Genomic DNA, 27,396 nt, shown 5'->3' with positions numbered 1-27,396 from the left:
GTCTGTGTTGTCGCAGGGTCCATGTTCCAGTTGATAGATCCTATAGAAGGCAGGCTGAAGGCAGCACCTGTTAGGGGGTTAACCTGAGGCACCATCAGTCTCTCTGAATCACAACTATAGGAGCAGGACGGAGCGTCGCTAGCCGAGTCTGTGTCTGTTCTCTCCCGCTGCATACGGACACGTCCCCGTCCTTGCAGACCAAATCTACGCCTCTCCCTGGTCTCAGACAGTCTGTTGTCATAGAGACTAAGTTCAGCTGTTGATTTGTGTTCGAATGTCTGTTTCTGGTTAACAGTGTTGTTCCCAAGTCCAGAGTTGATGACGCTGTCCCATCCACTGACCTCCACTATGTCACCTCCGGTTCTGCCCTGCTCAGTGATGTTGTCCCCTGGGTCATTGACTGCACCRYTCTGGGTCTGGGAATTCAAGATGGCTGCCCAGTCCCCCCTGTTAGCCTCCAGCCAACTACCTGCAGGAAGAGGTTACAAAATAGACTTTACAAACATGGCAGAGAACTCTACATGTGGAGTATTTTTTTTGTCAATTACCTGGTCAAGTTCATACATTATTATGTGTGTTTTGTGGATTTTTGTTTTAGGATTTTCTCCTAATCCCTATCTACATGAAAGTGTTCATAACCCTTGACTTATTACACATTTTGTTTTTACAGCCTGAATTCAAAATGGATGAAAAAAAAATCWAAAATCTCAACCATCCACACACAATACCGCATAATGTGAAAACATATTTAAAAAATGTATTAGCAAATGTATTGWAAATGAAATATGGAAATATCAAATTTACATAAGTATTCACCCCCCTGAGTCAAAACTTTGTAGAAGCACCATTGGCAGCGATTGGCAGAGAGTCCTTTCTGGGTAAGTCGCTTAATAAGACTTTTCCACACCTGGATTCTGTAACAATTGTGCAACATATTTGTAAAATTCTTCAAGCTCTGTCAAATGGGTTGTTGATCATTGCTAGACAACCATTTTCAGGTCTTACCATAGATTTTAAAGTAGATTTAAGTAAAAACTGTAACTTGGCCACTCAGGAACATTCACTGTCTTATTGGTAAGCAACTCCAGTGTAGATTTGGCCTTGTGTTTTAGGTTATTGTCCTGCCGAAAGGAAAATTAATCTCCCAGTTTCTGGTGGAAAGCAGACTAAACCAGGTTTTCGTCTAGGGTTTTGCCTGGGCTAAGCTCCCTTCCGTTAATTTTTTTCCTGAAAAACTATACAGTCCTTAACGATTATAAGCATACCCATAACATGATGCAGCCATCACTATGCTTGAAAATATGGAGAATGGTACTCAGTAATGTGTTGTATTGGATTTGCCCCAAACATAACACTTTGTATACATGAGAAAAAGTGAATTGCTTTGCCAATTTTTTTGCAGTATTACTTTAGTGCCTTATTTCAAACAGGATGCATGTTTTGGAATATTTTATTCTGTACAGGCTTTTTACTCTGTCAATTAGGTTAGTATTGTGGAATAACTGCAATGTTGTTGATACATCCTCAGATTTCTCCTATCACAGCCATTAAACTCTGTAACTGTTTTAAATTCACCATTGGCCTCATGGTGAAAGCCCTGAGCGGTTTCTTTCCTCTCGGCAACTGAGTTAGGAAAGACATCTATACCTTTGTAGTGACTGGGTGTGTATATATATATATATCATCCAAAGTGTAATTAATAACTTCACCATGCTCAAAGGGATATTCAATGTCAAATTGTATTTTATTTTTACCAATAGGTGCTCTTCTTTGCGAGGCATTGGAAAACCTCCCTGGTTGAATCTGTGTTTGAAATTCACTTCTCGACTGAGGGCCCTTAGATAATTCTGTGTGTGGGGTACAGAGATGAGGTAGTCCTAAAAAAAATTATGTTACACACTTATTGCACACAGAGTGAGTCCATGCAACTTATGTGACTTTTAAGCAAATGTTTACTCCTGAACTTATTTAGGCTTGCCATAACAAAGGGGTTGAATACTTATTGACTCAAGATATTTCAGCTTTTCATTTTTAATGAATTTGTAAAATAAAAAAAATAAAAAATAACAATTCCACTATGACATTATGGGGTATTGTGTGTAGGCCAGTGACAAAAAAATCTCAATTTAATACATCTTAAATTCAGGCTGTAATACAACAAAATGTGGAAAATCTCAAGTGGTGCGAATCAGGGGAGGCTCCTCAGAGGAGGAAAGGACTTTTATGGGAAAATTATGTAATTCCTCAGGGAATTACATAAAACTAAAAATTGTTAAACATTTAAAAAGTATTTTTTTTTTAGATAAAACTATACTAAATATATTCATGCTACCAAATAACTGATTAAAAAAACACTTCTGCAATAAAGGTCTACAGTAGCCTTAACAGCACTCTCTGGGGTAGCACCAWMGTGTAGCCGGAGGACAGCTAGTTTCCGTCTTCCTCTAGGTATATTGACTTCAATACAAAAGGCTCATGGTTCTCACCCCCTTCCATAGACTTTCACAGTAATTATGACAACGTCCGGAGGACGTCCTCCAGCTTGCAAGTTAAGCATTTCACTGTACTTGTGCATTCGACAAATGGAACTTGAAACTTTTGAAGGTAAACATAACTTGTATTGATTTCATTTTATGAATGAAGAAACAAAAATAATAGCCKGGCTTATCACTATTCCCATTGAAGATCTATTACTGTATGTAGGCTATTTGTATTTCTCCCTTACCTTGCTCCCCCATCTTTAGTCCACTCAGCAGATCAATGCTCTCTGGTCCGTCTTCTATTGTCTCCTCTTTGACCAGCAGCAGATCAMGCTTCCCATCCTCCATGTCTACTGACTGTAAGAGATACAGAGTGAGAGGATGTTGGATCAAGAAATCTGATATGAGCACCCTGCTATGGAGCATCTTCTGATTGMGCAATGGGGGATTGCTATGTAACATGTAAATGTAATGCTATTACACTCTTTAATGGTTMGATAATTGTAAGAAATGGTCCCACACTTAAGACAAAATTAATCAAGACCTGGGCRCGTATCCATAAAGAGTCTCAAAATAGAATTGCTGATCGAGGATCAAGTCCCCASCTGTCTATATAATCTTATTCAGTATGATCGAAAAGGCTAAAATGATCCTAGATCCGCACTAATACTCTGAGTGGCWTTGTGYATACGGACCCTGACGTTACACCATTAAGACAGTAGTTCAGTGGGCTCACCTCAGTGAGACTGTGTGTGGTCCTGTGCTGCTCAGCTGGTTCCTCTGTGGGTTCAGGAGGAGGTGTAGTCTGGTTGTCATCCATGACCATGGTCCCCTCAGGGTTCCCCAGTCCCTCCTCACACCCCTCCTCCTTCACCAGCAGAACCTCTGGATCCTCATCCTCCTGGAAGAGACAGGTGATACAGATTACACAGACATACACTTCCTCAGGTATGTACACACAGATAATAAACACAATTTCAACATGGAGTGTTTACCCATCCCCACTACGTTTGAGTCCTATACTGTAGTTACAGAATGACTTCATTGCCGTTTAGCCCATCGTGGTGGACATAAATATGATGTTGTGGATAAATGAGTCAGCTATGATAAGTCAGACAAATCTGACTAACCTATGTTGATGTGTACAGTAGGTGTTTGTTAGTGTGTGGGTAWGTGTAGGTAGATTTAGTAAGTGTATATTGGTTATAAAGCACTGTTGTGTGTATAGAATAGGGTGATATCAAATGTGATGTATACTAAAGAGAGATTCAATGAAAGTCAGAATGAAAAGTCCCATTTTGTATTTATTAAACAAACAAGTTTTAAATCCACCATATGAAAATCACACACATCAACAACAAAAAAATCAGCATGAACTTGATAAACTGCATTAATTTTCTCATTAAAAGTGTCTTGGGAAAGAAATAAAGCAGTTGAATGGAAGTAATGAAATAGGCATGTGAACATATAGCCTACACAGTACAAACACAATATAACAGACATTTTAGGCTTATATACTAAACAAAAATATGAACGCAGCAGTTCATAAAAGGAAATCAGTCAAATGAAATAAATTAATTTGGCCCTAATCTATGGATTTCACATGACTGGGAATACAMATATGCATCTGTTGGTCAAAGATATCTTTTAAAAAAGCAGAGTGTGGATCAGAAAACCAGTCAGTATCTGGWGTAACCACCATTTGTCCCATGCAGCATGACACATCTCCTTCGCATAGAGTTGATCAGCCTGTTGACTGTGGCCTGTGGAATGTTGTCCCACTGCTCTTCAATGGCTGTGCAAAGTTTCTGGATATTAGCGGGAACTGGAACGCGCTGTCGTACACGTTGATCCAGAGCATTCCAAACATGCTCAATGGTTGACATGTCTGGTGAGTATGCTGGCCATGGAAAAACTGGGAAATMTTCAGCTTCCAGAAATTGTGTACAGACCCTTGTGACCGTGCATTATCATGCTGAAATATGAAATGATGGCMGCAGATGAATGGCAAGACAATTGGCCTCAGGATCTAGTCATGGTATCTCTGTGCATTCAAATTGCCATCGATAAATGCAATTGTGTTCGTTGTCCGTAGCTTATGCCTGCCCATACCATCAGCCCACCGCCACCATGGGGCATTCTGTTCACAATCATGACATCAGCAAACCGCTGAGGCAGCTTATGGTAGAGAAGTGAGCATTCAATTGGTAACAGCTCAGGTGGACATTCCTGCAGTCAGCATGCCAATTGCATGCTCCCTCAAAACTTGAGACATCTGGGCTTCCCGAGTGGCGRAGCGGTCTAAGGCACTGGATCGAAGTGCTAAAGGTGTTATTACAGACTCGGGTTCATTCCCGGGCTGTGCCACAATCGGCGGGAGTCCCATAGGACGGCGCACAATTGGCCCAGCGTCGTCAAGGTTAGGGGAGGGTTTMGCCGGGGAGGCTTTACTTGGCTCATCGCGCTTTAYCGACTCCATGTGGTGGAACGGGTGCCTGCAGGCTGACAGTTGAACAGTGTTTCCTCTGACACATTGGTGCGGCTGGGTTCCCGGTTAAGCTGGCAGGTGTTAAGGAGCGCAGTTAGGCGGGTCATGTTTCAGAGGACGCATGACTCAACCMTTGCCTCCTGAGTCCGTTGGGGAGTTGCAGCYATGAGACGAGATCGAAAATGGTGAGAAAAAGTGGGGTAAAATAAATCTGTGGCATTGTGTTGTGTGACAAAACAGCACATTTTAAAATGACCTTTTATTGCCCCCAGTACAAGGTGCACCTGTGTAATGATCATGCTGTTTAATCAGTTTCTTGATATGTCATACTTGTCAGGTGGATGGGTTATCTTGGCAGAGGAGAAATACTCACTAACAGGGATGTGAACACATTTGTGCACATCATTTGAGAGAAATTACKTTTTTGTGCATATGGTAAAGTTCTGGTAGCTTCAGCTCATGAAACATGGGACCAAGACTTTACATGTTGCATTTATATTTTTGTTCAGTGTATATATATGCCTTATATACTTTGCATTCAGAAGGTATTCAGACCCCTCGACTTTGTTACATTTCAGCACATCTACACACAACACCCCATAATGACAAAGCGAAAACAGGTTTTTAGAATGTTTGCAAATTCAGACCCTTTGCTATGAGACTCGAAATTGAGCTCGGGTGCATCCTGAGTCCACCTGTGGTAAATTCAATTGATTGGACATGATTTGGAAAGGCACACACCTGTCTATAACAAAAGGTCCCACAGTTGACAGTGCATGTCAAAGCAAAAATCAAGCCATGAGGTCGAAGGAATGTCAGTAGAGCTCCGAGACAGGACCGTGTCGAGAACAGATCTGGGGAAGGGGACCAAAAAATGTCTGCAGCGTTGAAGGTCCCCAAGAACACAGTGGCCTCCATAATTCTTAAATGGAAGAAGTTTGGAACCACCAAGACTCTTCCTAAAGCTGGCCACCCGGCCAAATTGAGCAATCGGGGTGAAGGGCCTTGGTCAGGGAGGTGACCAAGAACCCGATGGTCACTGTGACAGAGCTCCAGAGTTCCTCTGTGGAGGTGGGAGAAACTTCCAGAAGGACAACCATCTCTGCAGTACTCACCAATCAGGCTTTTATAGTAGAGTGGCCAGACTGAAGCCAATCCTCAGAAAAGGCACATGACAGCTCACTTCGAGTTTGCCAATAGGCACCTAAAGGACTCTGACCATGACAAACAAGATTCTCTGGTCTGATGAAACCAAGATTGAACTCTTTGCCTGAATGCCAAGTGTCACGTCTGGAGGAAACCTGCACAATCCCTACGGTAAAGCATGGTGGTGGAAGCATCATGCTGTGGGGATTTTTCAGCAGCAGGCAGGACTGGGAGACTAGTCAGCATCGAGGGAAAGATGAACGAGCGAAGTACAGAGAGATTCTTGATGAAAACCTGCTCCAGAGCGCTCAGGTCCTCAGACTGGGGCGAAGGTTCACCTTCCAACAGGTCAACAACCCTAAGCACACAGCCAAGAGTGGCTTCGGGACAAGTCTCTGAATGTCCTTGAGTAACCCAGCCAGAGCCCAGACTTGAACCCAATTGAACATCCCTGGAGAGACCTGAAAATAGCTGTGCAGRGACACTCCAACCAACCTTACAGGACTTGGGAGGATCTGTAAAGAAGAATGGAAGAATCTCCCCAAATACAGGTGTGCCAAGCTTGTAGCGTCATATCCAGGAAGACTCAAGGATGTAATCGCTGCCAAAGGTGCTTCGACAAAGTACTGAGTAAAAGGTCTGAATACTTATGTAAATGTCATATTTCAGCTTGTTATTTTTTTTATAAATTTGCAAAAAACTATTTTTGCTTTGTCATTATGGGGTATTATGTGTAGATTGACGAGGAAAAAATATATTTAATCCATTTTAGAATAAGGCTGTAAAGTAACAAAATGTGGAAGAAGTCAAGGGGTCTGAATACTTTCCAAATGCATTGTATCACACAATGTCTGGATGTAATATTTACACAGGAATATTCAACACTGAAATATGTTACTCTCCTTACTCTAAATGCATCTGCTGACATTAATGAAAATMTATTTTTGTCTTTAATGCAGGGTGAGATCTAAGTGTCAGAAGCTATCGAGTGGAATAGTTACTTTCTAAGTTATTGAGTGTAATGTTTTTTCTGCTGGTGTATCCTGAGGCATCTCCTCTCTGAGAACCTTTTCCCACAGTGCGTACAGGAAAATGGCCTTTCTCCCGTGTGGACCTTCAGGTGCATCTTTAGGTTGCCAGCCTGGGCAAAGCGCATGTGACACTGGGTACAGCTGAAGGGTTTCTCCCCTGTGTGGACCCTCTGGTGCCTCTTTAGGTCACCAGCCTGTGTGAAGCGCATGTGACACTGGACACAGCTGAAGGGTTTCTCCCCTGTGTGGACCCTCTGGTGCCTCTTCAGGTTGCCAGCCTCAGCAAAGTGCATATGACACTGGGTACAGCTGAAGGGTTTCACCCCTATGTGGACCCTCTGGTGGATCTCTACCTTCTGAGGGCAATTGAAGCCTTCGTTACAGAACATGCAGAGGAACCGTTTCTCTTTATCGCCTGATTTTGCTCCCCCTCCCAAAACCTTGGCCCTTTGGTCCTTTGAGTTCAAAACCTGATCGAAAAGGACCCGGCTCTGTGAATCGGAAGGCCCCATCGACGTGGACACTGGGTCGCGATTCCTGAACGTGTGTAAAGGGGAGTGGGTCGCGACATTTGGATTTGTCTCTAAGCTTTCCCTGTAATCTAAGAAATCTCTGCCTTGTGAGTGTCCTTCTCCTAAGTGAGTCTCGTCTACATTCCATGTCAGAGGAGCCTCGCACTTCACTTTGACAGTCCTCTCATCGACTATAACCTCCCCTTTKTTATCTAYGCASCCTTCAGAGTACACACTACTACTGTACCGGTTCCAGTCCCCTCTAGACAGATCAGTCTGTGTCTCTAAACCCAAGGGCATGTTGCCAGGGTCCATCTCTGTAGTGAAAGAACCTGACAGATCATTGCCAGTCTCTAACGCGTCACCTGAGTCCCGATGGGAATGAACCATCCTCAGGCTTGGGTTACTGTAAAGTAAATACTCTGAGCCAGGAGCAGAAGGATAGCCCAGTGGTCCCAGTCTCTCTGGGTCTGATCTGTGGTCAGGTCCTGTGCGTAAGAACCTTTGTGTTACAATTAAAGTCTCTGTGTCTTTCTCTGACTTGAGGACGGCATTCAGTGCTCCACTGACCTCCGTGTAGCTGCATAGGGCCCTGGGCTGGGGCGCGGTGGGGAGGTCCTCCGTGGCTAGAGGGGGTGCCACTCCAATCTGGATGTCTCTGCTGTGTCGTCGGTGCTCTCCTTCAGTCCTTTCCTGCTTGACCAAAGACGATCCTCCAGGACCTGCAGCCTCTGCATCTGCAGACTGACACAAGAAGAGAGGAGGTTATTACAGGTACATGAGTTGAATTGGATAACAATGTCATAGGGAAGTCTCACAAGCTCCCCTATGGCAGATAAATCAGGATGTACATGTAAGCAAATGAATAGCTGAGAGGAGCCTTTCTGAAATAAAACGGGCCACATTTGATGTACTGTCATTTTTTATGTTACACTATGACACTAACCTCTATCACGATAACATGCTGGTTTGAGGTTCCACTCCCCTCATCTATAGCTATGGGTTGGTCATCTCTCCATGTTTTGTGTCCTGTAGGCTTCACAAAGCTCCTGTGGCCTCCAGTGAGATGTCCTTCACCTAAGAGAGTTATTGGGGGGGGGAAATGGGTGGTTATGTTTTATAATAATACAATTGCTCAGAGAAATAGATTTTGTTTAACAAGTAATAAATACAATTCTCAAAAAGGGTAGGGGTCCAAATGATTGACACTCCTGTTTTCAATACCTTTCAATACCTCACCTTGTGAGTGTAACGGATGTGAAATGGCTAGCTAGTTAGCGGGTACGCGCTAATAGCATTTCAATCGGTTACGTCACTTGCTCTGAGACCTGAAGTAGGGTTTCCCCTTGCTCTGCAAGGGCCGCGGCTTTTGTGGAGCGATGGGTAACGACGCTTCGTGGGTGTCAGTTGTTGATGTGTGCAGAGGGTCCCTGGTTCGCGCCCGTGTCGGGGCGAGGGGACGTACTAAAGTTATACTGTTACATGAGGATAATGTCAGGGGGCCCTTTTCTAATGTTTTATGAGTTGGAGAACACATTGGGAAGGATCTAAAGCCCTGTTCACACTGCAGGCCTTAATGCTCAAATCAGTTTAGTTTTCAAATCTGTTTTGGAATACTGACTGTCCAAACAGCAAGTTACAAACTACCAAATTCAGACAGCAGTCATAGTAACGACGGGTGTGTGRGCAGTTGTGTAGGCTGATTGGTGGAGGTGCACATGGTTCCTATCACTCAGAAGTTGTGTAGCAAGCTAAGGTGACAACAATGCCTGCTATGGACGTTTCCCAGTTGCTTTGAATGTTCAAAATCATAGTGTAAGAACACTTAAAGATCCAACTTTCAAAACGAGTCCTTTTTGGCTAGTCACAGCAGTCAACTAGCTAGCTAGGAATCTGTTTRGCTTTCTAGCATATTCACTAATTTGTTTGTAAACAATGAACAAGCTAGTTAGCTACCACATGTTATTGTCAAAACTGTCAACAGAGTAGCTAGCAGYCGACAAAAGATATGCTAAATAAGTCTAAAAACCACTTGAGGGAAAATAAATCAGATTTGACTGTTCAGACAAGTTGCATGGACAGGAATCATATTTGTATGACTTGGGATATCTGATTCCATGTGCTTTTTGGCTGTTCATACTGCAGGAAAAAGAACTGATTCAAATTAGATATGCAAAAAATATATATAATTGCGTCACTTCAAACTGCCAATGTGAACAAGGCTGTAGACCATTCCTCCATACAGAATCCTTCCAGAATCTTGATATCCTTCGTCTGCGCTTATGGACTGCCTTCTTCAATTCAAACTATGTTTTTAATAGGTTTTAAGTCCGGAGAATGAGATGGCCATTGCAATTAACCATTTCTTTGTGGATTTTGATGTGTGCTTGAGGTTATTGTRTTGCTGGAAGATCCATTTGCGGTCAAGTTTTAGTCTCCTGGCAGAGGCAACCATAAATATCCTGATACTGAGTAAAGTTCATTATGCCATTGACCATAACAAGGGCACCAAGACCAGTGGAAGCAAAATAGAGCCATAACATCGAAGATCCACCACCCTATATTACAGTAGGTATGGGGTTATTTTCTGCTCGTGCATCCTCATTTCAACGCAAAACCCACCATTTTAATGTCATCCAAAAAATGTAAACACCTGGAGTTTGCTAAAAAAGCATTGTACATTGGATTGGAAGCGGTGCTTTGGTCAGATGACTAGACCACCAGTGGTGGTGAAAATAATATAAATTCCCCCTCCAAAAAAGTCATACCATATCGCTCAGTATTTGAATAATATATTTTACACAGTCGTTTTTCTCATCTTTATCAAGGGTTTCAATAATATCGGACTCCTCTGTATCTCCAAGGTAAATGTGCAGTTTTATAGCTAATCTCATGGTATTTTACACATTTAGCTCATTTCAAGCTAATTTCCTGCAATTCTACCCATTTACTATGGTTTATGACCTGTTCATATGCTATCTGGGGGGGGGGGGGCTGACCTACAGGGGACCCACAACCAATGTTCCCTCTAAGCTGCGCACCTCCTCCAGGAATGCTGCTCTGGGCATGTGGCAGCAGTGTGTTGGAGGGAGGTTCCTAGGTGTGAGAAGTGTGCAGAAGGGCATGAGACAAAGGAATGTGTAGCATTGGGGAAAGTAGTGGTATGTGTTAATTGTAGGGGTGCCCATGGGACATAGGATCAGAAATGTCCCGTGTGAGAGAGGCAGATTGAGGTTTCCAGGGTTAGAGTAGTGCAGAAGTTGTCATATGCTGAGGCAGTGAAGAAAGTAGAGGCAGATGGGTCAAGGGGGAGGGATCCTGAGAGGAGTGCTGTGAGTAGTAGATATGTAACAATACAGAGGGATAGGCCAACAAGTGATGTTTCAGTAAGATTAGATTTTTAGCATTTATAGCACAGATTATGGTTTTCAACTGTACTGCACGGATGGAACGTAAGTCACAGAAAATTGAGGTTGTGGTGGCAGCTGCAGAGAGTTATTTGGGTGTGCGAGACTTGACATCAGAAGAGTTACAGGGTGTGTTGAATGGTGGTGTCCCATCCTTTCAGGTTGTTGGCCTGAGGTAGGACTAAATAGTTTTAAATAGTGTAGTAGGGTGGTGTTTTTTGTGAGTGTAGTGTTAGAAGGTAGGGTTATTATTTATTTATTCAAGCACTGTATAAGGGAGTTGTACTTCAGTCTAGTAGGTGGCAGAAATGCAACATTGATTGGTTGCCAACAGCCGTTAAAACTCATCGAAGGACTGCTGCTCAGAAGAAATGCCAGGCCTCTGCAGAGACCAAGAGATTTAACTTCACTGAGTTCGCCCCATTAGTTTGCACTATATAAATCAATGTTTTTTCTGTGATCGAATCAACATTATAAATCAGCCCCTTTTCAATGCAACAAACCAAAACGAATCTAACTTGATGGAGCACCTTGCCATAAAGCAAAAGTGATAACTAAGTGGCTCGGGGAACAAAACATCAATATTTTGGGTCCATGGCCAGGAAACTCCCCAGGTCCTTAATCCCATTGYGAACTTGTGGTCAATCCTCAAGAGGCGGGTGGACAAACAAAAARCCACAAATTCTGACAAACTCCAAGCATTTATTATGCAAGAATGGGCTGCCAACAGTCAGGATGTGGCCCAGAAGTTAATTGACAGCATGCCAGGGCGGATTGCAGAGGTCTTGTAGAGGTCTTATTGACTCTTTGCATCAACTTCATGTAATTGTCAATCAAAGCCTTTGACACTTATGAAATGCTTGTAATTACACTTCCGTATTCCATAGTAACATCTGACAAAAATATCTAAAGACACTGAAGCAGCAAACTTTGTGGAAATTAATATTTGTGTCATTCTCAAAACTTTTGGCCACGACTGTATATACAGTTGAAGTCGGAAGTTTACATACACTTAGGTTGGAGTCATTAAAACTCGTCTTTCAACCACTTCACAAATGTCTTGCTAACAAACTATAGTTTTGGCAAGTCGGTTAGGACATCTACTTTGTGCATGACACAAGTAAATTTTCCAACAATTGTTTACAGACTGATTATTTCACTGTATCACAATTCCAGCAGTGGGTCAGAAGTTTACATACACTAAGTTGACTGTGCCTTTAAACCGCTTAGAAAATTCCAGAAAATGATGTCATGGTTTTAGAAGCTTCGGATAGGCTAATTGACATCATTTGAGTCAATTGGAGGTGTACCTGTGGATGTATTTCGAGGCCTACCTTCAAACTCAGTGCCTCTTTGCTTGACATCATGGGAAAATCAAAAGAAATCAGCCAAGACCTCAGAAAAAAAATTGTAGACCTCCACAAGTCTGTTCATCCTTGGGAGCAATTTACAAATGCCTGAAGGGACCACGTCCATCTGTACAAACAATAGTATGCAGGTATAAACCACCCATGGACCAAAGCAGCCGTGATACGCTCAGGAAGGAGAGCGTTTGTCTTCTAGAGATGAACGTACCTTGGTGCAAAAGTGCAAATCAATCCAGAACAACAGCAAAGGACCTTGTGAAGATGCTGGAGGAACGGGTAAAAAGTATCTCATCCACGTAAAACGAGTCCATATACGCATACTGAAAGGCACTCAGCAAGGAAGAAGCCACTGCTCCAAAACCGCCATAAAAAAGCCAGACTACGGTTTGTAACTGCACATGGGGACGAACAGCATACTTTTTGGAGAAATATCTCTGGTCTGATATAAAACTGTACCATAATGACCATCGTTATGTTTGGAGGAAAAAGGGGGAGCTTGCAAGCCGAAGACACCATCCCAACCGTGAAGAGCGGGGGTTGGCAGCATCATGTTATGGGGTGCTTTGCTGCAGAGGAGAACTGGTGCACTTCACAAAATAGATGCTCATGAGATGGAAATTATGTGGATATATTGAAGCAAATCTCAAGACATCAGTCAGGAAGTTAAGCTTGGTCGAAATGGGTCTTCCAATGGGCAATGACCCCAAGCATAATTCCAAAGTTGTGCAAAATGGCTTAAGGAAACAAAGTCAAGGTACTGGAGTGGCCATCACAAAGCCCTGACCTCAATCCTATAGAATTTGTGGGCAGAACTGAAACGTGTGCGAGCAAAGAGGCCTACAAACACTGAGTCAGTTACACCAGCTCTGTCAGGAGGAATGGGCAAAATTCACCCAACTTATTGTGGAAGGCTACCCGAACGTTTGACCCAAGTTAAACAATTTAAAGGCAATGCTACCAAATACTAATTGAGTGTATGTAAACTTCTGACCCACTGGGAATGTGATGAAAGAAATAAAAGCTGAAATAAATAATTCGCTCTACAATTAATCTACATTTACATTCTTAAATAAAGTGCGATCCTAACTAACCTCAGGATTATAGATTAAATGTCAGGAATTGTGAAGTGAGTTAAATGTATTTGGCTAAGGTGTATGTAAACTTCCGACTTCAACTGTTATGTAGGCTTGCATTGAACCCACATATAGGTACTGTAGGCTATATCATAAAAATGCAAAAGCTAGAGAGTTCACTACAGATCCGGGTTTGATCCCAGGCTGTGTCGCAGCCGGCCGAACCGCGACGGCGCACAATTGGGCCTAGCGTTCTCGGGGTGGTATGAGACTCCTTGTAGCCGGGGCGCCATGCACACTGACTTCAGGTCGCCAGCTGTATCGGTGTTTCCTCCGACATATTGGTGCGGCTGGCTTCCGGGTTAAGCGAGCAGTGTGTCAAGAAAGCAGTGCGGCTGGCGGGTCGTGTTTCGGGAGGACACCATGCTCTCGACTTTCGCCTCTCCCGAGGCAGTACGGAGTTGCAGCGATGGGACAAGACTGTAACTACCAAATGGATATCACGAAATTGAAAAAATATATAAATTAATGAAAAAGCATACCAACAAATAAAAAAATGCTCTTTCCATGTGAAAATGTTATGGGATTTCCTCCTTTGTCTGTTGGTAGGCCTACCTTATGCTCAAATAGCCACACAAGCCTATTGGCTGCTGTCTAAAACTGTAAGGGTACAGCCTCAGTGTTTACTGTAAACGCACGTTGTTAGTTGCACAAAATTCTCAAAAAGTTCAAGTTTCCCCTCACAAGTCCCAAAATTTGCTTAGTGCCCCAAAACATTGGAGGCGTTGCTTAATAGAAATAAAAAAATGTTTTAACCAGGTTTGCTGTTCACTTCCGCTATATGACATGGGAGTTCCATGCAACCATGGCTCTGTATAATTCTGTACATTTCCTTGAATTTGTTCTGGACCTGGGGACTGTGAAAATACKCCTGGTGACATGTCTGGTGGGGTCTGTGTCAGTGCTGTATGTAAGTTGACTATGCAAGCAATTTGGAATTTAACACATTGTTTCTTATTAAAACGAGAAGCGATGCAGTCGGTCTCTCCTCAACTTTTAGTCAAGAGAGACTAGCATGCATAGTATTGAAATTAGCCCTCTGATTACAGTGAAGAGCAAAATGTGCTGCTCTGTTCTTGGCCAGCTGCATGTTCAAATTTGCTCAATGCTGAKTCTTTCATATGCTATCTGGGGGAGCCRGACCACCAGGGGCCAACAACCTTAAAAAYAAATTGTTGGGGGCCCCGGGAGGTCGGGGATACATGRGCTGCGTGCCCGTTTGGTAATCCGGCCCTGGATGTAAGGTAACTTYTAATAAATTKTTGACATACTATTTATTGATTATGTTCCATGCATCACATTATTTTAATTGAGCGTGACAATYGGAAATTCAGTCAATCAAAAATCTGGTTAGAATATTGTCTTTGTGCAAGAAGTATTTCTTATTAATTGACCTGCCTGGTAAAATAAACGTAACATGGAAAGAAATGCACGGCAGCTAGCTAAGTAATCAGGGGAAGTATGYCACACTATCCAAAAACTGACCAAGACCCAACTCTGAGTAAGACATCTGAACACATGCGCAGAGGGAACGGGACGACAGACCCCGCAGCCTCTGCCTTCTTCAAAATGTAGCTTACCTCTTGTCATTCCTCTGTATCGGTCGAGGATCTTGACACTACTAGGACGACTGGCGAGGACGCGCTCTCGCGTTGTCCTCTCTGCGCGCTCCCGTGTCACCTTCAGTTCAAGTAGCTGTAGTTTCCTCCGCAATGTCCTGTTTTCTTTCTGGCTTTGAGTCATTTCCAAACGAAACACTGCATAATCGTCGTCTACGAGTTTACAGATTTCTGCAACGGCTGCATTTGCTAGCACCTCCATGATGGAGGCTATTTGAGTGTGAAAAACCATAACGTTAGAGTTACAGGTAGCCATTGTTAACTAACGTTAGCCGCTAGCTAGCGTTAACTATATCACCCAAGTCCTGTCTTCAACGCMAATTAAACACTACCCGGGGTACATAAGTGATGCTGTGCAGTTAAATTAATCATATTTTGAGTTCCAAGGTGTTAATAAATGTCTAAATAACAAAAGAAACGCTAACGTGGAAATTGTTCTTGGTCACTGTTCACTTCCGTTTACTACTTCTTCGTGTGGTTTTCCGGCAGACTAGACGCTTTGTTGCGTATTGCTGCCTTTCACAGTTCGGAAAGTGCATTGCACATTTGTACAAAAAAAGGGGGAAATTGGGGGGAGCGGTGGTCGAGTCGAGGCAATTCCACCATTTATTCCATATTAGAGCGCCCCATTATACCTCGATGTATAGAGCTCACCAGCTGGTAGTCCTAAAAAACGGAACCAGTTACCTCTGGTTCATTCAGCCATTCCTATGGGGAAAGGAGGTTTTGTTCTCTGYGGTAATATCAGTTAGTTAACATGACCTTTATSAATTATGAAGCCTTTGTGCTTTTTTGTATTACATAAGTGCTTAAAAAAATCACAAATAGTGATGTTAGGCAAGGTATAAAATTTGATTTAGGTAAGAATGTCTTATTACCAGCCACGTTGCGATTGCGAGCATTACATTTGCGAATAAAAATAATAAAAAGTATGAGCACATGTGCGATTGGCGATTTATTGTAGAAAAATGCTGCAGTAGCGGGTCAAAGTATTTCTGCTGTTTTGTGTCAAAGATGTTAATCGCACAAATAAATACGAATCCTACATCCCACATCAAGACGCAACACTGCCTGGCAGGAGAGCTGTGCGCTTTGATAGATTCATTTTTGGAGGCGCTATCCACAGGCATAKAAGTTGATCTAAGTCCACAAAGTGAGACTTTGTCCTCATGTTCTTGGCAGTTTACATCGTTTTGTTCATAAGCTCGGTTGTTTTTCAACGTTAGTTTGAGTCTGCTGCTTGAACTGATAGCGAAGACGCCCTAGTCAGATGCTAAATCTCAGACACAAGTGACCATTACCACCATAACCTCCCAACATTAAAGAGGTAGCTGAACAGTTTATCTCATCTGATATTTTGGTTAAAAGACTGAAGTCACACGTTTTTTTATGAAATTGAGCAATATACCACATTACTTCTTACTAATACATTTCTTGTTTTAGAAACATTACAAAGCACGATCATGTTTTTAGTTTTTTGTATGTAAGTATGGCAATAAAATATTTTGACTGGTAAAAAAAATCTGAGTGACTGGTAGTTTTTTTCTCTACCTGCCACAGTGGCTGGTGACCCAAAAAGTAAATTTTAAACTTCTCTGCTGCTACTACCAATTAAATCTTCAGGGATTTCCATTCCGTCTYTGCAGTACAATTAAAGGGATACTTCAGGATACTACTTCCCCAGAGTCAGATGAAKTAGTGGATACCATTTTTATGTCTCTGTGTCCAGTATGAAGGCAATTAAAGTAGTTTTGCAAGCCAATGCTAACTAGCTTTAGCACGATGACTGGAAGTCTCTGTATCTGCTAGCATGCTCTCCACGAATTGTACTCCCACTGGGCCCAAGTCATCTCGGGCATTTTCCTGATAATTGGGGTGAGGTTTGGAAGCCTTCACCTCACCTGTCGGCGCAGGTTCTTCCTATTCACTTTCCTCAGGTTCAATTTCTGAGACTTCATCTGTCGACTGCTCAGGGTTTTCAGGAGAGGAACATGTAATTACACTGAAGACAAAGCATTTTATTTGTTGGCGTCATAGCTCAAGGGTGTGGTTAAATGAAAAAGMCATTGCGCACTGTTCTTTGAATTACGGTACAGCTTATTACATTACATCAAATCTCCTTTGATGACCACTTTTCAAGCTCAGAGCAGATTTGATTAGAAAGAACAGTATGTTGGCAAGAATACAGTAGAAAATAATATAATTACTTTATTCCATCTAAATGACCTCAGTAAGATAAATAAGGGGTATGTGGTTAATTACCCTCTTACCCCAAGACACTTCATATGATAACTACTGTYTAATAATGTCAGCTAAAGAATGGTTCCCAGAAAACCCCTGTGTACATCGCAAGCCACACTGCTACAATGTCTCCCCATTGTGGACACTCCTGTGTCTGATAAGGTTACTCAGGAAGGAGAAGCTCTTGTAAAGGCGTCAGCGTTCGGGTGGCGCCTAACCGAACAAGTGTGCTCGCATACTCCCTTAAGACCTTTGCTTGAAAAAAAAAAAAAAAACGGCAATAGTACTGTTTGTCCATTTTGAGACGCTGTAGCCAGTATACACTTCCTCAAAATAGTCAGTGTTAATCTAAGATAACTCAAGAAATCTGTCATTAAATTGGACGCTTTTGCCGAGATCTTAGTCGCACAATTTCACAGCTAACTAAGATGTTTGGTGCTGTATATCTCAATGTAAAAATGTGCACGACAACCAGTCGTCTCTCGTTGAATGACAAAGACTTTAATGAAGAATCTCTACTGTTGACCAGTAACCGACAAAGGGGCGTAGACTTCGGCTTGCCTCATAATATATGCACAAACTCTTCCAAACTGTTTTGGCTGGGAAGCATGCAGACGCCTTAACACAGCTTACAATTGAAGGGCCTCTCCTTGGTGTGAACGGTCTGGTGGTCRTTCACATAGTTTGCCTCAGCGAAGCGCTTTCCACATATGGGGCAGGCATACGGCTTGTCGGCGTCCGTCCTAATGCTCYGCCTCCCATGTTGTGACCCAATAACACCAGAGGTGGTTCAGGTGGTTAGTCTTTGAGCTCCCTCCTTGACTGGATGTTGTTTGGATTGTGTGCTGTGTTATAGGCTATGTACCTCTTCTGGTGAACGTGCAACCTGACCATGTCTGTATTGGTGGGYTAACCATGAGGTAACTGAGGAAGGCTAGACATAGGTCCAGCTTCAGACTTTCTACCAACCCAGTCACCAGGCATTAAACAAGACCCTGTTGGAGACAGGTCCGGGGTCAGGTTTTGTGACCAGCCGCTTCAGAGGTCCAGTCTCCCCCGCCAGCAACACCGGATATCAGCAGGTCCTCATGGATGGCAGACTGTAAACACAAATTGAACAGAAAAGCATACAAAGGTTTATATAAGAAACTCTTTGGTGTACACACAGAAACGACATATTATAAAACGTTAACCACAGTCAAGCCCATTTCTAACACTGATTCAAGTACCTAACAATAGTCATTGGAGTTCATAAAAAATAATGGCAATGTGTTGACTCAAAAATTAAGTATGTTTTGGTTCGACTGAGATAAGGAAAACATTTATTTAAACAAAATGGTCATATGCTCACATAACATGAAGTACAGTACTTTTATTGCACAAATCAATACGTAGAATAACTTCTCACTATGGTAACACTTTACCTTTTCTGTAAACCTGGTACCCTCACTTTTGATCAAATTCACATTTATAACACTGTCATTACATTACACACTACTTAATGTCAAGTAAACATAGGCACTCATTTCCTCATTATAAAACACCAGCATCAAAAAACTGGACAAGATTGTCAATTTTCATCAGTGAAGCATTTTTACAGACACCATCACACCAACCATCACCATATCATCTACTCTGCCTCATCATACTCATTCTTTCCTCAGTCCACCTCATCCAGTTCCCCACTCAATCCCAAACAGAATTAACTACAAACTAACAAGTACTACATTACATATCACTATACATGGTCCGTGTGCATTTTCTACTGGTGTATCCTGAGGTAGTTCCTCTCTGAGAACCTCTTCCCACAGTGCATACAGGCAAACGGCCTCTCTCCCTTATGGACCTTCAGGTGCATCTTCAGCTGGTGCTGGTGGGAGAACATCTTCTCACAGGTGGCAGCCGAAAGATTTTCAACTCGGTGTGCATCCTCTGGTGGARATCCACCTATTTGGGGAAACTGAAGACTTTCCCACAGAATGAACACGGGAAGCTCTTCTCTTTGKCACCAGATCTGCTGATAGCATTACTACTACTGTCATTTGTCAATGGGCTTGTGTAGCCATTTAGTCCTGAGGCACTGGRATTGTCTGAGGTCTGGTTTAACAGAAGGAGAGTGTGAGGAGGATGAAGGCCAGGAAGTGTCTGTGTCACAGGGTCCATGTTCCAGTTAATAGATCCTATAGAAGGCAGGCTGAAGGCAGCACCTGTTAGGGGGTTAACCTGAGGCGTCATCAGTCTCTCTGAATAAGGACTATAGGGGCAGGACCGGAGAATCGCTAGCCGAGTCTGTCTGTTCTCATACGGACACCTCCCCGTCCCCGCYGACCAAATCTACGCATCGCCCTGGTCTCAGGCAGTCTGTTGTCATGAAGACTAAGTTTGGTTGTTGTTTTGACTGTRGGTTTCTGGTTGTGGTTAACAGTGTTGTTCCAGAGTCCAGAGTTGAGGAAGCTGTCTAATCCACTGACCTCATCTATGTCGCTTCTGGTCCTGGCCTGCTTGGTGATGTCATCAAAAATCTCTGAAGCTGGAGTCTTATATCTCCCTCTCTAACTTTAAGCATCAGCTGTCTGAGCAGCTTACCGATCACTGTACCTGTACACAGCCAATCTGTAAATAGCACACCCGACTACCTCATCCCCATAGTATTACTTACCCTCTTGCTCTTTTGCACCCCAGTATCTCTACTTGCACATCATCATCTGCACATCTATCACTCCAGTATTAATGCTAAATTGTAATTATTTTCACCTGTAGGGCCTATTTATTGCCTACCTCCCTAATCTTCTACATTTGCACTCACTGTACATAGATTTTTATTTTGTGTTATTGACTGCACATTTGTTTAATGTGTAAGTCTGTGTTGTTTCTTCTGTCGCACTGCTTTTCTTTATCTTGGCCAGGTCGCAGTTGTAAATGAGAACTTGTTCTCAACTGGCCTACCTGGTTAAATAAAGGTGAAATAAAAAATAAAAATAAAATCCCCAGGGGCCTTCGTTGCACAAGTCTGGGAATCCAAGAAGGCTGCCCAGTCTCCTCTGTTATCCTCTAGCAGGAAGAAGTTAGAAAATAGACTTAAAAATCATGGAAGAGAACTTTAAATTTGATTTTCTTTTTGTCAATTATCTGGTCAAGTTCATACATTGCGTGTTTTTGTTTTTAAACATTCTTTAAGTTGTATATTATGTCAAWGTAATTTTATGAATGAAGAAAAATAATAGCCAGGCTTATCACTATTCTCATTGAAGATCTATTACTGTATGTAGGCTATATGTATTTCTCCCTTACCTTGCTCCCCCATCTTTAGTCCACTCAGCAGATCAATGCTCTCTGTTCCGTCTTCTATAGTCTCCTCTTTGACTAGCCACAGATCAATCTTCCCATCCTCCATGTCTACTGACTGTAAGAGATACAGAGMGAGAGGATGTTGGATCAAGAAATCTGATATGAGCAACCTGCTATGAAGAATRTTCTGATTGGGCAATGAGGGATTGCTGAGTACTATGCAAACATGTTAGTTGATTTGATACTATGCAAACGTMGAGATCGAATATCTTTCCATATAATCTTATTCATTGTGATTTCAAAGGCAAAACTGATCATAGATCAGCACTCCTACTTTGGAGAGGCTTTCTGGATACGGGCCCTGACCTAATACCATTCAGACAGTAGTTCACAGTGGGCTCACCTCAGTGAGACTGTGTGTGGTCCTGTGCTGCTCAGCTGGTTCCTCTGTGGGTTCAYGAAGTGTAGTCTGGTTGTCCTCCAWGACCATGGTTCCCCAGACCGTCCGCAAACCCCTCCTTCACCAGCAGCACCTCTGGACRCTCCTCTTCCTGGAAGAGACAGGTGATAGATTACAGACATACACTCCCTCAGGTACACACACACACAGAGATAAACACACTTTGTTTACCCATCCCCACACCGTTTGAGTCCTACACTGTAGTTACATAATGACCTCACTGTTGTTAAACCCATCATGGTGGACATAAAATTATGTTGTGGGTAAAAAAGTCGCTTTTAGTCATTAGACAAACCCGATTAAACTATTTTGACGTGTACAGTAGGTGTTTGTTATTGTGTGGGTATCTGCAAGTATATTTAGTAAGTGTATATTGGTTATAAAGCGCTGTCTGGTGTATGCATAATAGGGTGAGATCAGATGTGATGTATACTAAAGAGAGTCTCAAAAGTCAGACTGAAAAGTCCCATTTTGGGTTTATTAAAGATGAACAAGTTTTAAATACACCATATGAAAACCACATATACACATGCCTCAAATAAAAATCKTCATGAACTTGATAAACTGCATAAAATGTAATKATCTTCTCATTAAAAGTGTCTTAGGATTTWWAAAAATTGTAGTTGAATGGAAGTAATTAAATAGTTATGTCAACATATAACCTACARAGTACAAACACAAGATYTAACAGACTTTTTAGGTGTATATATGCCTTATARATCACACAATGTCTGGATGCAATATTCTACCCAGGAATATTRAACACTMWAATCTGTTGCTCTCGTTCTTCCAAATGCATCTGTGGATCTTTTCTGCTGACGAAAATGAAAATTCAACTTTTCCTTTAATGCAGGGTTTGATCTAAACATCAGAAGCTATCAAGTGGAATGGTTACTTTCTATGTTAWAGAGTAGAATGGTTTTTCTGCTGGTGTATCCTGAGGTAGCTCCTCTCTGAAAACTTCTTCCCGCAGTGCGTACAGGCGAACGGCCTCTCTCCCGTGTGTACTCTCTGGTGCCTTTTCAGGTCACCAGTCTGGGCGAAGCGCATGTGACACTGGGCACAGCTGAACGGTTTCTCCCCTGTGTGGACCCTCTGGTGCCTCTTCAGGTTGCCAGCATGGGTGAAGCACATGTGACACTGGGTACAGCTGAAGGGTTTCTCCCCTGTGTGGACCCTCTGGTGGATCTCCACCTTCTGGGAGCAGCTGAAGCCTTTGTTACAGAACATGCAGAGGAACCGCTTCTCTTTAKCGCCCGGTGTTGCTTCCCCTCTCCGCACCTTGGCTCTTTGGTCTTTTGAGTTCAATACCTGATCGAAAAGAACCTGGCCGTGTGAATCGGAAGGTGCCATCGACGTGGACACTGGGTGTAAAGGGGAGTGGGTTGCAACACTTAGATTTGTCTCTAAACTTTCCCTGTAATCTAAGAAGTCACTAGTGTTGCCCTGCGAGTGTCCTTCTCCTAAGTGAGTCTCGTCTGCATTCCAGTTAGCCAGTTTCTCTTTCCCGACCGTTGTTGCTCCCCCTCCACAAGCCTGGGCTATAGCCCTGTCGTTTAAATGTAATACCTGATCGAAAATCACGCGGCCGTGTGAATCGGAAGGTGCCATTGATGTGGACACTGGGTCGCGATCCCTGAACGTGTGTAAAGGGGAGTGGGTGGCGACATTTAGATTTCCCCTGTAATTTAAGAAATCTCTGCCCTGTGAGTGTCCGTCTCCTAGGTGACCATCTGCATTCCATGTGGGAGGAGCGTCGCCCTCCACTTTCACAGTAACCTCATCTACCACTATAACCTCCCCTTTCTTATCTTGGCACCCTTCAGAGTATACKCTACTACTGTACCGGTTCCAGTCCCCTKTAGACATATCAGTCTGGGTCTCTAAACCCAAGGGCATGTCGCCAGGGTCCACCTCTGTAGCGTAAGAACAAGACAGATCATCAACGCCAGTGTCTAACGCATCACCATCTCCACAGGAATTAACTGTCCCCTGGCTCTGGTGAAATACCATTAAGTACTCTGAGCCTGGAGCAGGAACACAGCCCAGTCTCTCGGAGTCTGATCGGTGGTTAGATGCTGTATGTAAGAGCCTTTGTGTTACAGTTAAAGTCTCTGTCTCCGTCTCTGTCTTGAGGACGGCGTTCGGCGTTCCACTGACCTCCGTGACGCTGCATAGGGTCCTGGCCTGGGACGCGGCGGTGGTGGTGAGGTCCTCGGGGGCTACAGGTGGCGCCACTCCATGCGCTGCTCCAGTCTGGATGTCTCTGCTGTGTCGTGGGTCCTCATCTCCTTCAGACCTCTCCAGCTTGACCCCAGGACCTGCAGCTTCTGCWTTTGCAGACTGACACAAGAAGAGGGTAGGTTGTTACCAGTACATGAGTAGAATTGGATAATAATGTKGTYGGGAAGTCTCACAAGCTCCCCCTATGGCAGAAAAATTAGGATGTTACATGTAAGGAAGTGAATAGCTGAYGGGAGKCTTTCTGAAATAAACTGGCCACATTTGATGTACTGTAATTTTGATGTAATATTATTACACTAACCTCTATCACAATAACGTGCTGGGTTGAGGTTTCACTCCCCTCATCAACAGTGATTGGTTGGTCATCTCTCCATGTATTGTGTCCCGTTGGCTTCACAAAGCTCCTGTGGCKTCCAGCGAGARGTCCTTCACCTGAGAGAGTGATTGGGACTAAAGAGGTGGTTAGGTTAGCTACTATCAATGCTTAATGCTTATACTGTACACTATTGACAGTTTTGACACTGTGTAGAATTGGCAAGAATTTAAGGTAACACATAACTTGATAACTATACCATTTATAGATAAATGTATTATGTTCCATGAATCAGTTTTATTTAAGCATCTAATGTTTTATCTGATTAGAATATGATGTGTGTATTTTTGCAAGTTAACTAAAGGATAATTATTGCATACTAACTAAAAACTGACCAAGACCCAATTCCAGTTAACCTAGCCTGGAAACTCGATTTTGAATCTCATTAAATTCTACTTCAGACATAAATMATCTTTTGGATCAGGAAAGTTTATTCTCACAACCTTTACACGACAGACAGTATGTTGAATACWGTTATATTTTAAGTTACTTTACCGCTTTGGGTGATAAAAGCGCTGGTAGTGCATTCATATTTTTTAACGTTGACGTAATCATAATATCCTATATATTGTCTAACACTCCTACCTGCAAAAGGACCAACTGCACGGACAACCGGCAAAGTAAGTACAATTATTTTATTCAGCATTCTGGCTTGTAGAGGTCCTGAAAGAAAACTTTCCTGATCCAGACGCTCATTTGACGTGGACTCCAATGTCATGAAATTCAACATCAGGTCTCACAACAATGATTAACACATCTATAGTCAAACATGTGCAGATTTMAACGGGGCGACAGGCCCCTCAACCTCGGCAAAATGTACCTTTTGCCATTCCTCTGTATCGGTCAAGGATTTTGACACTACTGGAACGACTGGCGAGGATGCGCTCTCGTGCCATCTTCAGTTCCAGTAGCTGTAGTTTCCTCCGCAATGCACTGTTTTCTTTCTGGCTRTGAGTTARTTCCAAACGAAACACTGCATAGTCGTCGTCTACCAGTTTACAGACCTCTGCCACGGCTGCATTCGCTAGRACCTCCATGATGGAGGCTATCTGAGTATGAAAAATCATACAGTTAGCTAGCATTAGCAGCTAAATAGTTAGCGTTACCTAGACAACAGATCTATCAACCAAGTCCCGTCTACACCGCGAATTAAAGACTACCAGGGGTAAGTATATGATGCTGTGCAGCTAGATGAGTCATATTCTGAGTTCCAGGGTGTTAATACATGTCWAAATAACAATATAAACGCTAKCATGGACATTTGTCTTGGCACAGTCCACTTCCGTTTACACTTTTTCAATGGTTTGGCAACGAGTTTTAGTGYTGCATTACCGCCACCAACTGGACTGGAGTGTGTACRAGAGACAGGGTAGGTCTAAAGTTGAACCCTACCCAATTAAACTGTTCATCATGGATACCATTTGCAAATAATTTGCTTTATTATTTTACTGGACTGATGGTACCGGCATCTGATGGTCATAGTGCTTTCAAGACAACTGGAAACTAGAGATCAAATCATGACGTCAGTGATCTTCAGGTCTAAAAGTCAGAGCTCTAGAAAGATGCCTGAGTAGCTCAAACAACGACCCCGGCCACAGCAAAGTTTGATTCAAGAGAATTCATAACTTTTAAAACCATTACCAGAGAGAGACTTTCAAAGAATACAGCAAAGAGCTGCTGTTTTTATGAGTGAGTTCATGTCTAAGATTTTATTCAGCACTGTTAACACTGTTGCAAAACATAAAACACGCTTCTCCCTACTTCCACTCACGCTGCAGCTGTAATMAATGAGTAGCGAAGTGTATCGATAGCCCTGTGTTTTTATTATTATTATTAGCAGCTCGTCGTGTTTATTTTAATATCAAGGAATATTTCACTTTAATTGGTCATAGGAACAGTATAAATTTGGGCACGAGGTAGATGCGTTGCGAATCAAGTTTCGGCATCAAGTGGAAGACAGTGTCCCCTCTCTCTGGTCAGTCTCACCGGAGGGACAGAAGGAGAGAGCTGGGATTGCGAGAGGCGGACCCTCTGCTGCGCTCTCCGTCCCTCCGCGGAGACTAATGCCTTGTTCAAAACAACTAGGAACTCGGAATCCCTCCTACAACTGGGAWCTCTGGGGYAAAAATTMATCCGACTGGGTAAAATCGTTTTGGCTTCAAGTGGAAGACAGTGTCCCCATCCAACCATGAATTCCAAGCCAGAAACTCAATAACATTGTAGTGACTCCACAATAAGGACCTAAATGACAGCGTGAAAAGAAGAATACAAATATACAGAGTAAAAATATTCCAAAACATGCATCTTGTATGCAATAAGGCACTAAAGTAATACTGCAAAAAAAAACTCTGCAAAGGAATTTTAAAAAATCCCCTAAAAAAGCCTTATGTTCAGGGCAAATCCAACACAACACTGATTAACTGCCTCCTTATTTTCAAGCATGGTGGTGGCTGCATCATGGTATGGGTATGCTTGACTTTGGCAAATACTGGGKAGTTTTCCAGGATAAAAACTGGATGGAGCTAAGCACAGGCAAAATCCTAGAGGAAAACCAGAGTCTGGGAGAGGAATTCACCTTTCAGCATGCCAACACAAAGCCACATCTTTGTGTTGGCTAAATCTACACTGGAGTAACTTAAACTTACCAAGAAGACGGTGAATGTTCTTGAGTGGCCAAGTTACAATTTTGACTTAAATCTGCTTGAAAATATATTGCAAATATTGACAMCGCTTGAAGAATTTTGAAAATAATAATGGGCAAATATTGCACAATSCAGGTGTGCAAAGCTCTTAGAGACTTACCCAAGAAGTCTCTCAACTGTAGATGCCAAAGGTGTTTTCTAACATATTGACTCAGAGAGCTAAATACTTATGCAATGATTATATTTGAGTTATATAATTTGTATTAATCTTCTTTTTTAAATTTTTTTAATTTTTTACTTTGTAACAAAATGTGAAGAAATCCAAGGGGTCTGAATACATTTTTATTTTTACTTTAACACAAAATTTGAAGAAATCCAAGGGGTCTGAATACTTATGCAAGGTACTGTATATGTAATCTTTAAAATGTTAGTGGAAAAGTGCTGAAAAAGTGCCCAAAAAATCTACCCATATTACGGATACTTGAATATACAGTACTTTCATCCACATTTTTAACATTTTCCATTTAAACAGTTAAAGAACAACTGCTCCTACAAACCAACTAATCCCTTTGAAAGCGGCCTATGTGGCATCAAGTGTCAAAATGTACAAAGTGTAAATAGGATAATTTTGGTCATAAAGGCAACCTTCAAAAACTGAGTTTAGAACCTGTGCGTCACAACGAGTAAATTAAGGTTGGGTTTGGATTACAATTATGTCAACAATTCATGCCCCCTTTTGCCTAGTGGTGGAGCTCGTGGAGATTTTTTTTCACAAGGACCAATGGAATGGACTAAAATAAGCAAACTCCACCCATCTGGGGCACTGGGCCATGCAAATAGAATTCGACCATTAACACGTGGTGGCAACATGTTTTCTACGAAAATACTTGTTGAGTTCACTTTGCATGGCCCTGTGCCCTGGGTCAGCGGAGAGCATTTCTTAGGAGGACCAATGGAATGATCAA

At 42.5% G+C, this 27,396-nt stretch overlaps 2 protein-coding genes across 3 annotated transcripts in view; both read right to left on the bottom strand.

Moving 5' to 3' along the window:
* The window catches only part of LOC111971315 (uncharacterized), a 244,714-nt gene extending 226,199 nt beyond the window's left edge, over positions 1-18,515 (bottom strand). Inside the window, exons 1-4 of the mRNA XM_070446023.1 lie at positions 15,145-18,515; positions 8,604-8,734; positions 8,228-8,401; positions 3,217-3,381 (exon numbers count right to left, since the gene is read on the bottom strand). Of these exons, the coding sequence (XP_070302124.1) occupies positions 3,217-3,381; positions 8,228-8,401; positions 8,604-8,734; positions 15,145-15,439 (765 nt within the window). The 5' untranslated portion in view covers positions 15,440-18,515. The remainder of the gene's footprint in view (positions 1-3,216; positions 3,382-8,227; positions 8,402-8,603; positions 8,735-15,144) is intronic.
* Positions 18,516-20,715: 2,200 nt separating this feature from the next.
* LOC112081193 (uncharacterized) lies at positions 20,716-26,570 on the bottom strand. 2 transcript variants are annotated; one of them, XR_011480807.1, is made up of 5 exons: positions 24,610-26,559; positions 23,718-23,866; positions 23,333-23,515; positions 21,116-21,263; positions 20,716-20,827 (listed from the first exon to the last, which is right to left on the bottom strand). XR_011480807.1 is itself a non-coding variant. In XM_070446393.1 (3 exons), the coding sequence occupies exons 1-3, from the start codon at positions 24,869-24,871 to the stop codon at positions 22,076-22,078; spliced, it is 1,851 nt and encodes a 616-aa protein (XP_070302494.1). In that variant the 5' UTR covers positions 24,872-26,570; the 3' UTR covers positions 21,624-22,075. The 2 variants fall into 2 exon arrangements, 1 of the variants encoding a protein (XP_070302494.1); XM_070446393.1 differs by lacking the exons at positions 20,716-20,827; positions 21,116-21,263 and having other exon boundaries at positions 21,624-23,515; positions 24,610-26,570.
* Positions 26,571-27,396: the final 826 nt, after the last annotated feature.

Source organism: Salvelinus sp. IW2-2015, linkage group LG13, assembly GCF_002910315.2.
Source record: "Salvelinus sp. IW2-2015 linkage group LG13, ASM291031v2, whole genome shotgun sequence".
Classification (NCBI taxonomy): Eukaryota; Metazoa; Chordata; class Actinopteri; order Salmoniformes; family Salmonidae; genus Salvelinus; species Salvelinus sp. IW2-2015.
The sequence above is the reverse complement of the archived record's forward strand: the minus strand, read 5'-3'. Positions and strand labels throughout refer to the sequence as shown.